The sequence below is a fragment of the Alligator sinensis genome, unplaced genomic scaffold (genome assembly GCF_000455745.1).
Source record: "Alligator sinensis unplaced genomic scaffold, ASM45574v1 scaffold760_1, whole genome shotgun sequence".
Taxonomy (NCBI): Eukaryota; Metazoa; Chordata; order Crocodylia; family Alligatoridae; genus Alligator; species Alligator sinensis.
Genome location: NW_005841989.1, coordinates 2,059,682 through 2,074,950, shown reverse-complemented (window position 1 = coordinate 2,074,950; position 15,269 = coordinate 2,059,682). Strand labels below are relative to the sequence as shown.

The 15,269-nt window shown below is 45.8% G+C and overlaps 1 protein-coding gene across 1 annotated transcript in view; it reads right to left on the bottom strand.

Moving 5' to 3' along the window:
• KIRREL3 (kirre like nephrin family adhesion molecule 3) overlaps nt 1-15,269 on the bottom strand; it is a 357,023-nt gene that overhangs the window by 212,095 nt on the left and 129,659 nt on the right. The window contains 1 exon segment of the mRNA XM_006021359.1: nt 1,961-2,118. Within this exon segment, the coding sequence (XP_006021421.1) occupies nt 1,961-2,118 (158 nt within the window).

Sequence of the window (15,269 nt, the reverse complement as noted above, 5' to 3'; positions counted from 1 at the left end):
GGTGTGTGCTCTTCCTGGATGAAATAAAAAGAAAAGAAGCCAGTGGCTGGGCTGGTATGCATGCAAGACAGGCAGTCAGTGAAAGCTTGCTTAATAATTGTTTTCCAACTATTTAAGTTGGTCTTTGATTCACCCAAAGAACCTTGTCTGCCTATGTCCTTAGACCAACATGGCTACTACCTACACCCCTATAACTATGATTTAGGCACCTATATCTAGCAGAGGTCATTGCTCACTCTGGATTGGGAATATCAACCAAGGGAACAAGCGGCCCTTTCTGCCCTCTGCCTGACATGCGTTACACTTGGGGAGGCAGCACTTTTCCCTCCTCCACCTCCTTGACTGGAGCTCCATCCTCCAGGTTGCTGTGAAACTCTCCATCATCTCAGTGTGACCTTCGGGTAGATGCCTGAGGCTTTGTAGCTATAGTCTTCCTGGTTGGTTATTCCTGTTGACATTGAGTCATATTTAATGGCACAACCAATACCTAGATGGGGGGTGAAGTGCAAGGATCAACTGATTCCCATATCATCTATTCCCAGAGACAAGTCCAGGAAAGATTCAGAGGAGAAAATAATTTTAATAAAGGACAAGGTTCTCCCTGATGCAGGGGTTATGATGCTCAGTGGTTCTTTGGGAACATCTGTCACTAGGATGGATCAACACAGGGCTAACTCACATTAGGCCAATTTTTTTATAAAATCCTGTATGCCCAGCATTTGTAACAGAGTTACATCAGTAGTGGTGGAGACTGCTTTAGACAGTAAGAGGCTATCTGCTGTCCCAAGCTAATTGGGCTCTTGCCTGAGGGGTAACTGGAAGGGAAGACTTCGAGGGTGAAACTAGTTGTTTTTTGTTTTTTTTAAAAAAGCTACTTTTGCAAAAAAAAAAAAGAAAAAGGAACTCAAATGTGTAAAGTCACTTTCATTTCAAAAGGGCTGAAACCAACCCAACTTTTGCCTTTGGAATTTTTTGCAAATATTAATTTTTGTTTGGTAATTTTTTATTGAAACTATCAAGTGATTATAAATTTTTTTTCCAGTTTATCAAGCCCTAGATTTTTAGTTAACAACATAAAACAAAAAATGTTGATATCTGTTTTGCTAACACTTTTGATCATTTTTTTTAAATAAGCCCAACAAAGGCACCACATTGCAAATTACAAATGCGGAGAATGTCAACACATTTTCATGGAAAATTTCCATTTAAAAAGGGTGTTCTTCAGCATAAAAGCTGGTTGTCATTCTGGCCAATCTTTGTCAGAGAGATGCTGGAAAGATGCACTGATGATTTCCTGTCTCAAGTCAGTACTGAGTTAGTGTCTCGGGGTGATTTAAGGCACATTGTGCTTTCAGGTAAGATGTAGGGAGTTCACAGAAGGTACAAATAGATGCTTAGATAACAGCTCCCTGAGCTGAAGGACTAAGAGCCAGAGGCAGGCAGACAGTCACATTCAGACCTTCCTTACTTCTTCATGGTAGTTGCTTTTCTTGCCATATACCTTACTCAACTTTGTTCAGAGTCATGTTCAGAAGTCACAACTAATGGACACAGGTTCCACAACACCAAATGGGTATGAGTGTAAGGGACTCTAAGGGCTTGTCTACACCATGGTGACAGCTGGTCCTGGTGAGGAGGAGGATGAGCAGGACTCACTTACTCGCACCTGCAGGCATACTCCAAACCTGGAAACATGTTAGTGAACAGTGCAGGCTCCTTTCTCTGTACCCACTTTCAAGCCCTCAGTTTCTGGTAGGCCTGCAAATGCTTGAGGACAAACCCAGAGAAACCTCCAGGTCTGACGCATGCCTGTGGACCTGGGCAGAGCCTGGGTGGGACAGGCTGGCCTTTGCCCTCACTGGATATACTGCTAAGAGCAGTACCGAGCTAGGACACCTTTGCAAAATGAATCAAAATGCTCCTGAATTATGCTCCAATTTCAACCCCCTGCATTCCTGACCTTGGAGTAGGTAGCTCCGTTGATAACTTCTCCCTTCCGCATCCAGATGATGGAGGCTGCTGGCTTGGCATTGTCTGCATGGCAGGTCAGGTTCAAGGGATCACCTGCTCTCATGCTAATGACCGGTCCCCCAATGATAACTGGGTCATCTGGTGGAACTGCAAAGAAAGCACACAAGGAGAGGATGTGGTTTACAAGCTAAAGCAGAGATGCCCAATGCTGTCAAGTTCTATGCCTCTAACTGGTATTTAGCTGGGTGCATGTAAAGAAACTAGTAACCACAGGCCAAACTGTGCTGTCAGGCATATCCATGCAACTCCCAATGTAGTTACATTGGACCTGTGGCTGATAGCAGAATATAGCCCAACTTAATACACTACTACTTGATTTTCTGTTGTTGCTTACATATAAGCCGTGCCCCAGAGTCAAATCAAACATGGCAGCAGAGCCTGGTGAATATTCAAGAAGTTTAGACAGAGGAGATAAGGGATAGTTTTTCAGCTGAGCTCTAAAATGAGATGAAAAGTCGAATGCACAGTGATATGCAGGGAAGTGTGCGCGGTAGAGAAGAAAGCTCTCCTCAGAGGAGCCAGAGGGAAAGGGGCTGGAATGGATCAATGCATTGAGGGTAGTCAGAGATTAAACAAAAGAAAATGGGGCCTAATCTGAGAGGTTGCTAGGGCAAATCCACAACACTGTGTTGTCACGTACAAAGCACAGCATATACATTTTCAGAGTGAAAGGAGTTTTCTGTGAGGTTATGGGGAGAACAGCGTGTGCTGCTCCTCTGTAACAGTCTGCAGCAAAGATGAGAACAACGGCAGTCGCAGAACTGGGCATGTCGGGGCAATCCTTAGACAGTGAAAGTAGGGCACATGGAAATCCCACTCCCGAAACTGCACACTCCACTGCAGATGGAGTGCAATGCAGGAAGGGCGTTTTAATACCATGAACTAGACTGGAGGAGAGGAGAAACTGGAAAGATTGGCGGGTGGAGATTCACTCACCTGTAAAGGCCTGATTATGTCCCAGCTTGCAAGGGATTTGTCCCTGAGCTGGGGGATGCTCTGAGGAGCTGTGGCTTGGTGAGTCGGTTCTGTAGGGGCGACTCATATCTATTTTAATGTGTCAGTGAGTTTGGCACTAGAAGCCCAAGGGCTCCACCATCCACCAGAGAGAGGGGCACATGTGTTGTCAAACCACTGCAGGGAGATGATTCAAATTGTAATGAAGAGGTTCATCCACCTGCAATTTGGGACTATGGTTTGTGGGGTCAAAATAAGGGGAGGGGATATTCCTGCCTGGCATTTATTTGCTGGTTCCCAGGGACTTCAGATGGCTAAGGAGGCAGTAAATGTTGGTGGAGAATTTTGTGTTGAAACCTTTATTATAACCATGGCTGAAATGGCTCAGAACATTAGACCCAACCACAGCACGTTTCCCCCATTCATTTATTTATAATGTTGCTGACTGGGCTCACCTACCAAAATACACACGTCTAATATTGTTGAGGGCCCCAGGGGGAGAACTGTCAGGCAATCAGTACTGTTCTCCATTCAAGAGCGATATGAGCAAAGCAAAGCGAGGTGCTCAGTCTAATAGAACAGACAACAGCAGTCAGCAGGCACAATTTCAGTCCATTTTACACAGTGACAAGGAGAGATGACTTTGTATACGCAGACTATGGAGCAAATTCATCCCTAGCAGAAAAGTTACTGAATTCAGTGGAACTACACCAGAAACTAATTTGGCCCAGTATTTCTGGCTGATTCAGTGGGAAAAGGCACAACATTGTCAGTAATGCGAATCCAGGTGGTCAAATGGAAATCAATAGAACTACACCGATTTACACCAGTTGGAGTTTCTGTCCATGGGAGTTGGTACCAGCTGTCTCAGACTGGAGGCCTCATTGCCAGCTTCTCAGAGTGATTTTCTTTATGACACAGAATTAAGATGCAATCTAACCCTCTGTTCCCGTGGGCATTTTACACAACGTCACGCCGTCTGAGCTGGATCGGGATTTGGAACAGTGTGTGTGTGCATGTGTGTGTGTGTGGGGCAGGGCAGGGGTGTGTGTGTGTGTGTGTGCAAAGTCATGTCTCTGGATTCAAATTTCAAACCCACCCCAGTGTGGGAGTGCTAGAACAGGGGAAGGGCTTAGTTACAGAAAAAAGACATGCTCAACATACAGGACCTCAATTGTATGAGAGCACCGATGCTGTCTCATGATTCTTTCCTCACAGTTCCCCTATAAAGAACCAACTGAGAAATGATATTTTACCCACATTTAAGAGATGGCAGAAATGCTAAGTGATTTGACTAAGGCCATACAGGCAGCTTGCTGCAGAGCAGGCCCTTGAATTAATAATGTTCTCTAGCTTTAGGCGGACATCCTGAGTGCTGGGCCACAACTGATGTGCAGGCTGGTGTGTGTACATGTAAAGTAATTTGCTCCAGCTTACCCCAAACCAGAACCGTGACAAAAAAAAGCCTCCATGCAGATCCCACGCTGGAGGCACATGATGTGTCAATACCATGGATGAGCGCACTGCCTTTGGGCACCTTAGCTTCTGTGCCACCACGAAGGTTTCTACCCATATGCAGGGAGTTTCTAAGCAATGGGGGTTTATAAAATAATCAGTGGTAGTTCATGTCGCAGGTCTTGAATAATCCTAATTCATACTGGCAAACGAAGCCGTGGACCCAAAACAGACTGAGTCACAGGGAAGGGAATGTTATTTTTTTTTTGGTTCCACAGCTGCTTTAATATATCAAAGGTACTGTACTTCCTCCCTCTCATTACACATAGGGTCCTACTCATCTGGATGGAGACTCCCTCATTCTGCATTCATTTGAAGGAAGTTTTTCTAGCATCTCTCTCTCTGAAGAGGGATTTTGCTTTGGGTGTCGGAGAGATGCCTAAGATCTCAGCCTTCCTTTGAATTCTCCATCAGCCAAGCTGTCTTAGTCTGACAGCCTACTACAAGCGGGTGTCCCTCATTACTGGCTGCAGCCTAGCTCAGTTTTTCACAGACCTGGAATTTTTCCATTTGCAGGCCCATGAATTGTTTTTCAGCAAAGTTTCAGAGTGAAAGAAATGGGGCAGAGGCAGGGTGAAGGTGATGTGACTTGTGCAGCTCACAGTCAGGTTTCTCGGGAATCAGGGGAGGAAGGTTGCATCGCCAAACAATATCAACGTAGTTGATGCTAACTGTAACTTGCAACTAAAAGCTGAGGACTCAAGGGGGTCCGGAGTGTTAACAGCCCTTTCATCCCATGGAGGGATGCCTTGCAGCTCATGGGGAGGCATCATGACTGTGGCTGCTTTGTCATGTACTTGGCCTGGGGATTATCCAGAGGCCCTTGGTGCCCACGGCTGCCAGTCCAGCACCTTTCCCCAGCACCAAAGCTGGTTACTGAAAAGGTGAGATATGCTCCAGGGAGAAGTGAATCCCACCTTACCACAAATAGACATTTCAGACTGAATGTGCCTCTCACAGTCAGCTTGCACAGTCCTTATTACAGACAGATGAGGTGGGAGATGGTGTAGCCCCCCCAGTTGCCTAACCAGAAGGCAAGTGGGAATGGTGGAATAGCCTGGAGGGCACGGTGCTCAGATGACCTGGTGATGAGCGTGGGCTGGACAGACAGGAAGGAGAGGGAGTCAGAGGAGTGCAGGAAGGAGAGGGAGATGACTCAGTACAAGGTAAGACTTTGTTCTCCACCAGAGAGAGGACAGAGCAGATGGAGAATATTTCTCCATCCTTATGCTAGAGGACTTGGCTACAGGGAATTTACATATTAGTGAAGCCCCGCTTTTGTGAGTTAACACTATGTTGCACTCTGGGAGGATCTGAGACTTGGATCCCAAAATATTTCTCTGCTTCTGGTTCATTTCATCAGGCCAAAGATGCCTGTGAACATCATTCCCGGCTTCATCATTGCAAGGTCAAGTTTAAGAGAAGAGAGTAATCAAGCTCGCCAACAACCCACAATCAGCGAAACACACACCTGTTACAACTGTACGAATAGTGGAGCTTCTGGTGCAGTGGTAGAACCAAAAATATGGAAAACAGTAAATTATCTCACATTGAACAGAGGCAGGGCTCTCTCCCTGCTCACATCATTCCCGGCTTCATCATTGCAAGGTCAAGTTTAAGAGAAGAGAGTAATCAAGCTCGCCAACAACCCACAATCAGCGAAACACACACCTGTTACAACTGTACGAATAGTGGAGCTTCTGGTGCAGTGGTAGAACCAAAAATATGGAAAACAGTAAATTATCTCACATTGAACAGAGGCAGGCCTCTCTCCCTGCTAAATCAAAACCTTGAAAATGAATCCAAAACAAAATTTGACCTGAAACATGATGTTTTGATTTGTTTCTAAATTACTGAATCCATTCATCTATGTAAAGTCTGAAAAAGAAAATGGTGTTTCAAAACAAAAATTGAAAATGTAGACATTTGAAAAATATTCTTCCCCATTTTATTTTGTGCTAAAACTACTCCCTGAATTTGGTTTTACTTTGAAGAGAGTGTTGATCTCTCCCAAACTGCACTTTCAGCAAATTTACTATATCTTCACAAAGATATTATGCCCAGTTCCAATAAATGCCGTTCATCCATGGCTCTGTGCACGTAAAATATGCATCTGTTTACATACATTGAACACACATGTTAGTCACAAAAAGGTTAGCGGTAATTTTTCAATGAAACTCTCTTTGTCAAGAAAGTGTCAAATAATCAAGACCAAAGTTTTCACAGAAATAAAGACCCCCCACTTATATGGCCAGTAGCTCAGCTATGAGGAAATTCATGTGAGATCCAAGACACTCATGCTAAGCAAGTCCCTGTTCTGGTTAATAATGACAAGAGACTTGAACTTTGGTTTCCCACATCCCAGGTAATTGCCTTGATCATGGGACAATTGCAGGACTTACTAGCTTGCTTGTTTGTGGTACATTTCAATAGGTCTTGGGTTCACGCTGCTGAAGAAGAGAAACGTTTTGAATTCTTGATAATATTCAGGGGAAAAAGGCCTTTTCCTGTCCAGCTGTGGAAACACACAGGCCATATGTCCAGAGATGCGACCGGACCTTCAGGACTTTATATCTAAATTTTCCCAAATTTTACCAGAGCAGCTTGGGTTTTGGTGACTTTTGGCAGGGTTTTGAGCTGGATGTGTGGCCCAATATACACAAAGGCTGGTGGCTCTAGGCTTTTGGGCTGTACATCTCTAGTTATATGAAGGGGAGATTCCAAGACTGTGCAGAGCCAAGAAAACAGGTAGATACAGTGTCTAAGCTGAACAACCCACCTAGGGTCACTTCCTTTCTGAAACAATCACAGTGCAAGAATGTTCACTTTCTCAAGAATCCTGCTAAACTTCATGGGGCACATAATGATCAGAAGACAATGATGCTGCCAGAAGGTGGAAATAAGCACTTACCACTTACCAGCAATCTGAATTACAGCAATACGTTTCTCCCCATTGGGCGCATCTACACGTACTATCAATTCGAAGCAGTCTACTGCGCAGTATTGCAGTAAAAATACTGCACAGTAGGCCTACTGACAGAGCACATCTAGCTGTGCTCCCACTCAGGAGCAGATTTGCTCCCACCCCGCTCTGCCCCCCTGCAGCAGCCAGGGGAGCTCCAGACTCTCCCTGGGTTCTAGCCTAGGGACTGGCCAGGAGCATGGGGCCAGGAGACAGCTGCCTCCTGGCCTGGTACACATCGGGAGGGGTCCTGATTTGCATGGAGCAGGGGAGCTGCTGCTGCAGAGCTCCCCTGCCCCATGCACATGGGGACAAGCCCTGTGCCCAGCAGGGTTTCCCTGTGCAGCCTGAGGGCTGGTTGTATGTTGGGACAGCCCAGGGCTGGGCGGGGAACTCTCCTGGTGCAGGGAGCTCCTGGCCCCGGCTCTATGACTGGAGCAGGGGCCGGGAACTGCCTGCTGCTGGGGCAGGGGGACATTGTCCCGGCCAGGCTCTGAGCTTGGAACCCACCCCAGCACCAGGCAGCTCCTGGGGCAGGAGATTGTGCTCCTACCCCTTGCTGCCCAGGCTTGCCGGCAGCAAATTTGCTCCTGGTCGGCCGTCTACATGTGGGCTACTGTGCAGTCACTACTGCATGGTTAATTTACTACCTGCATTTGCAGGTAGCAAATTAACCCTGCAGTTGACTAATTGACTGTAGTGAAAAAGGGACGCTTTCCCTTGATAGCCCAGGAAGAACAGGAGACTGGTACCACTTGTGTCCAGGTATGAAGCGGATGATACCAGAGCAGTGAGTGGAGCCACTGCCAGATTTGATCTCTACCTGCTCTATGCGCTGCCAGGAGTGATGTCATGCTCCCACAACCTGACACAAACAGAGAAGGGGGAGCAGAGCTGCCAGGAGGGGAGGAGCAGAGTCCCACCGAGGAAAAACCCTGGGAGGCTCCAGACCAGGAGAGCACTGCTGTCTTCAAAGCCTGAAGACTCGGAGGAGTTCCCAGCTAACAGCCAACCTTGGCCACATATTGAGAGGTGCCACGAGGACAGGAGCACCAGGATGCCGGGAACACTACGCATGAGTCAGGCAGCTGCAGGAGCCTGGGGATGCGGGTATGGCAAAGCTGTGATGTTTTATTTTTCTGTAAGAGTTAAATGCTATTTTTGCTTAGGATTTTACAGTTCATAATGGGGCAGACTTAAAGTCCCCAGCTCAGAAGAAATGCTCGCCCAAGAACTGATTGAGTGAGGGCAATTGATGGACATTTGCTTTCTTTTCATTGCTGTTAACTGATCGTTGAGGGAGGGGTCTAACCCCGTGCCTGAGTCACGGCTAGGTTGACTCAAAAGAGGCCACAGTAAATTAACCAGCGTAAGCCCAGAGTGGGGTAAGAACTTTATTGATGTTGGATAAGGCAAGAGAATTGATTTATTCCTCCCGAGATGCAGACCCGGGCACCTGGCTTACTGACAGACCTGGTCTTAAGGCCAACATAGGACTAAAAGCAGCATGAAATAGCCAGCTGGCCTCAGGGTCCACGTGCACCAGTGGTCCACCTATTCCCAACTGGTTGGTGTATGGATGGGGTAAAGGAGAGGTAGGAGCCCTGTGAAGAAAACCAACTGGATGAATCCTAGAACAAACACTCAGTGGACAGACCGCCTCCCAACAGTGAGATTTTCAACATCAAGTTATGGCGGGTGAGAATCGGGCAGTATTAGTCAAGTGCTTGGATCTGGGAAGCTCTGTCCCTCACAGCAGAGTCCTGCCAAACCTTGAGTCACCGAGGGCCTCGACCCTATCCGGCACTGTGGCAACACTAACTACACAGTAAGCATCAGCACGTGTAAACGGTGATGCTTTATCATTCAGTCAGTTAGTCAACTGCACAGTAAAGCATTTCATGTAGATGCACCCAGTAGGAACATTAATTATAGTAGTAGCAGTAATACTAATAATTTGGCATAAATGAAGGATACCATCGGGGCTGGAAGATGATGAAACCAAAATGCATTGGTATAGAATAACCATTGCAAGTGAGACCATGCAACACAATCAACCAGACATCACGGCTGTCGACAAGAAGCTAGAGCAGCATATTCATGGATGTTGCCATCCTTCTAAACCAGTGATTCTCAACCAGGGTGCCAGGGCACCCTGGGGTGCCACCAGATCCTTTGAAGGGTGTTGTTAGGAGACAAGTGACTGTGTGAGGATATAAGCAGATAAGCTAAGAAGATAAACCAGGCTTAGGTTCAACCCTACCTGGATGATCCCCGACACCTTCTGCCCATCCCCTGGGTAAGGAGGCAAGCACTGTAATACACAAATTTGTTTTTGAAATTAGGTGCCGTTCAATTCACAAAAATTGTGTAGGGATGCCTTGAGCCTGATGAAGGGGGCCTTGAATCCAGTGAGAGGTACCTCAAGTCTAAACTGTTCTAAACAACACATGGAGCACCACCGGCGGGAAGATAAGAAGTTACTGTAATTCGGTGACAGAAGTGAAGGTAATCTGGTCCCTTCAAAAGGTGAATGTGGTGTCGGAAGTGCTGTCTGTGACTGGAATTATGCCACAGTTGAATGCAAAAACCATAGGGACATTAGTAATGGAGCACGTCATCCTACTCATTCAAATCTTGCGCTCCTATACGTAGCAAAGATTACACAAAAGGTTCTTTCCTGGTGAGTAAGCAGATACGCCTTGGCTGTTCGTGGCCTGTGATCTTCTACACAGGCACTGGCGCATGCTGTGAACCAGGAGCATGCTGCTATGAATAAATAATTGGCGCTTTCACCTGAGGATCTCAAGAGATCTGCCATGCTTTAGTGATTTTAGCCCTACAACAATATAGAGGTCATGGTGCATTTGTGATAGATAGACAGGTAGACAGACACGACAGCACCTCCTATCTGAATTGATAAAGAAGATCTTTCTGTGTAGCTGAGTCTTCTGTGCCTCCTATCAACCTGAGAGCTATGAACTGAAGGAGATACCTAAGGCATTTTTAAGCAATGACGTTTCCACTAAGCCTGTTCTTCTGTAGCAGAACCCCCTCCTCCTCCCCCCTTCCGCACAGGAAACTCTCAGGACTAAATGGAGGAGCTTTCATATGGGGACACTTAATATTCCCTATTGACATCTGTAAAATGCCAATCTTGCTAAACGAAATCTAAACTTTTCAGCAGCTGCCTGTCCTAATAATATTCCTTCCAAGCTGCCCAATCTGTCTCTGCACTGCCAAAGATCTGAGTTGTTAGGGGGGAAAACACACACTGGAGCATGGAACTACTTTTCTTCCACATACTGTAAATACCTTGTTTTCTAATGTATTGTTCTGCTTCTGCTTCTGTCTATTGGATTAGCAGCAAGTCAGAAGGAGCTGATAAGGCGATAAAAAGCACAAAAGAGAGGGAGAGAGAGAATAGGTCCTGATTACATCTTCCCAAATAAGTGGTTATCATCCCCTGGTTATTCATGTAGCCATGAATTATTGATTGGCTCCTGGCTCATTAACCAGAAGATCTGGTTGGGGAGGGGAGAGTCTGATGAATAGAAATCAACAGTGGCTCTCAGCATCTGTAACTTTTACCAGATGAAGGAGGACTCATTACTTCGCCATTCAAACTCTGGCATAGAAAAGAAAGACAGAGAGAGAAGAGGAAAGAAAAAAAGGGAAAAAAGAAAGAGGGACTGCTAGAACAGAGCCGTGATCCATTATTCATTGGTCTCATTCCCCGGATTGGTTATTATTATAAAATGCCGCCACTATCGAATTTGGTCTCCTAATTTTTAATCATGTAGAGGGAAGAAGTGTTAGCCTTTTGATTAATTCAGAGATATAAATAGGAAGTGTTGGGGTTTTTTTGGGGGGGAGGGGGGTTGTCAGCAAGGGCACTGGAGTTAACCCTTAAGTGGCTGGAAAAGTTAAAATAAAAAAAGAAGACAATGTCTCTACCAAAGTGCTATTTTGTTGTTGATCTATTAAGCTGGAATACTCTGCAGGCACAAGTGTCTGCATAATCATATATATATATATGCATACCTACGGACACACATGTGCACATGTGCAAACACATATACACACAAACAAGTGCATCCACACCTGTACATATATATGTATGCATCTTCCAATGTACACACCTATACATGGCAAACCTGTAAACACATATGCATACAAATGCACATAGACTCTGACCTACACATCTGAAAGAGTCCCCTCCCTGCAATGCAGTCATAGAGCCCAAAAGCCCAACAGTGCTCACAGTGGTGGTTCCAATGAATGATACCTAGTTCCTGTTAAATTAAACTCTTACTTTGTGTAGGGTACATGACTTTCAAAGCTCTGGCTTACCCAGGGTCACCGGCACCTGACATTGGTTACATATGTGGCATGGGATAAGGCTCACTTCTTTCTAAGAAGGCTTGTTCCAGAGGTGCAGGCTGGGAAGAAATTTAGACTCTAATGCTGGGTCCTAGTCACAAGTTCTGAAGGTTATTTTGAATGGTTCAAAGGAGTTGTATTGTTATGACCTTCAAGGAATCCTACAATGTGCATCCTTTTTTCCTAGAGGTCACTGAAGATGATAAACTCATTTGAAAGTTGTAAGGAAGAAGAGCATTGGCGATGTGTAGGCGGTGGATGCAGATGCACATGCACCCCCTGAGATCGGCCAGTGGAAGTGCACTTCTGGTTTCGCCACTGGCTCAACTATTGGCCGTGGGGGGACCTCCCCATTGGCAATCTGGTGCCTCGCAGACTCGGGAGGTACCAGTCGCCCATGGAGAGGAAGAAATTTCCATAGAAAAATAAAATCCAACACAAAATTTCAATTCTAATTTCATTTCTGAAACGCTTATTCTCCTCTAAGGGCTCCCTGGCTGGCTTTTATCTCCCATGATGCACCACAGCCACCCTAACTGGGGAGGTAGCAGGGCAATACATCAAAATCTCATGTTTAGGATATGAGCTGTAAAGTGACAAGTTTGGAGGGGTTGGGGCATTCCCCTTTTCAGCAAAAAAATGGAATTTTCTATGGAAAGCAAAGATTCATCATAATATATTTCATTTCAGCAAAAACTCAGGTTTCTCTGATGAAACAGAGTTTGTTCAATGTTTTTCAACCTAGTGTGGGAGGTGGATGTGTTGGGCATGTTACATGCAGGGTGGGCTGCCTGAGCAGCCAGGTGGGCAGTGGTCTTTTTCTGTGTTTGTTTTTTCTCCTTGGTGCATGTGAGGTCACACTTTGGGGAAAGGCACATTTTAAAGTGTGCCTGAATTAAAAAAAATAAAGACTATCGTTTTGGGTATGCTGCATCTTTGTAGGTTAGCTGGTCAGCTCAAGGTTTTCCTGCTTATCCCTCAGCCCTGTAAACCTTTACATATGTGAGTCAGAGGGACTGTGCAGAATGACTCAGTGCACAGCTGTGTTTAAGACTGAACTAATACTCCAGCTTAGTGGAAGGGGACACCTGGCTGCTGTCAGATGAATGAGAAATAAAATAGATGTGCCTGAATATTCCTGGCTATTAGATAGTTGGTCATCTGGGCATCACTGCTGTAATCAGAGATGGCCTTAATTATTATCTATATTCCTTTGCATATCAGAGTTCCCTGGGGAGTACCTGGCTTCTGGAAGCAGAGAGGGGGGGAAAAAAACAACCAGCACCACTACTTCTCCTTAATTAATTCTGATTGCCATTTTTTTTCCCCGCATCACATTATTTATCAATTTGTGCAACATGCCTTTTCTTTTTAAAAAAGTATTAACAGAATCATCACAGATGCTCACTAATGGGAAGTGGCCGCATGGCTGCCAGAGTGGAAATGTATGAATCTATCAGCCTCTGCGGATTGCAGGGGGTAATACAGAAAGAAGCGCCATACAGATGAAGGGAGGCTCTGAACAAATGTCTCCAAAGGCTCTGTCTGGGAAGGAAGGGTTGAGCTATGTCCCCCCAGGCAAAGAATCATTGCTGTGTTATTTATCCAGAGGGGAGCAGTGCTTTAGGAACTGGCAGCTCATAATATTTGTTGTAGCTGGAGGCTCTAATGCTGCTCTGCGCTTCAGTGAGTTAGGTGCTGGGTGGACATATACAGAGAGACAGTCCCCGTCCCAAAGAGCTGCCAGTCTCAGGAGACTGGAGAGACAAGGACCTGCCCAAGGTCACACAGCAGGTCAGTGGCAGAGCCAAGAATAGAACTCCATCCCCTGGGCCCCAGTCTCCTGTCCCAGCCACTAGATCACTGCGACTCCTTCTGAGCAGAGCTGACCCCTGGCTATACAGCGAAAATGCTCGCAAAGCCTGAAAGCTCCATGCTTTTAATGTGACCACAAACATGCCTGCTTCCTAGTTTCCTCTTTCAAGCAGTTTACAGAGGGTCAGTCATGGAGCAGGAACCTTGTGAATTAGGTGATCTGTTGCACGCAAAGGGAGGTGGAAAGGGCAGCACTCCTTAGACAACACATATGCTCAGAATGATCCATCTTTTCTTTGATAAGGCCTCATGAGCAGCCCACAAATCAGGACTGGTCCACAACTTATTTGTTAATGCTGGGCCAGACTACTTCGAGTGTATGCTTTCTGGCCCAGGAACTATTGTTATATTCAGGGAACGTAAATGCCGAGCCCATCAGGCTCCTAGCCACCGTCCTAGTATAGACAATCAGATAATAACAGAACCTCCATAAACATCTTCCTGCTTCATTTACTGGGGTAACTGTGTAGTAAGGTGATACCTGGTGTGAATACAGGAATTGGTAGACAAGATCAGACCTGTTCAGTCCAGAATCTTGTATTCAAGAGTGACCACTTAAACAATGGGCAAGAAACCCTAGGGATGTAACTAAAAAGGGTTAAACTTGAATGATTCTTGCCAGTTCAGCCAACACTCAACAAATATCAACAGTGTCCCTGTGCAGAGAGTCAGGCTGTGGAAGCTTGCTCTGGCCAAAGCAATGTGTTTGTGTATTCACGCATCGCATTGTGGGCTTGTCAAAGAGGTATGTTTGTCTCCTGCTGACGAGTCAAGCTTATGAGGGCATCGTAATACACTTGCTCTGGGTGACTGTTCTCAGATGCTGCCCTCACCTGCATACAGACACCGGCTGTGCTGAAGTCTATGTGACACAATCTTTGCAAGGAAACCTTTTTTAGTACGGGATCACTCTAATCTATTCTGTGTGTCCCAGTGCATTTTGGGACCAGGTTTGTTGCTGTCAAATTACTTTTGAAACGTTGGGATTTTAAATCACAGGCTGCACAATATCCTCTGTAGGAAGGTATTGCATAGCTCTGAAGGAAACAGGCACCTGTTTGCTGCTAGGGCTCTGGTGTAAACAAAACTGTTGGGGTGAATTCAAGAAGAAGCTCAGTGTTAATGACAAGTTTAGTGGAACAAAGAATTAATTAGCTACTGTACCTTTTCCTGTGATCCGCTCACACATATACACAGCATGACGCTGGCACGTCCTATACTCTGCCTCCTAATTGCAGAGGACTGATTTCCCTTTGAAGCTAACACCTGTTATTCCCATTAGCATTACCAGGTAGCACATTGATACATTATTGCCAGGAGAAGGGATAGCCAGGATGATCTTCCCCAAACACCACTGCCACAGGATTCAAATGATGGTTACATGTGATCTATAGGAATGCCAACCCCTCAGCTGAAATCAGCACACAGTGGGGAAAGGGAAATGCAGGCGAGGCTCCCAGCTTAGACAAGAGATGCCCCTGCGCCCAACTTCTCTTTGTGACTTCATTTAGTCCAGCTGTTCCCTACTTGTATAAACAAGTACTAAATG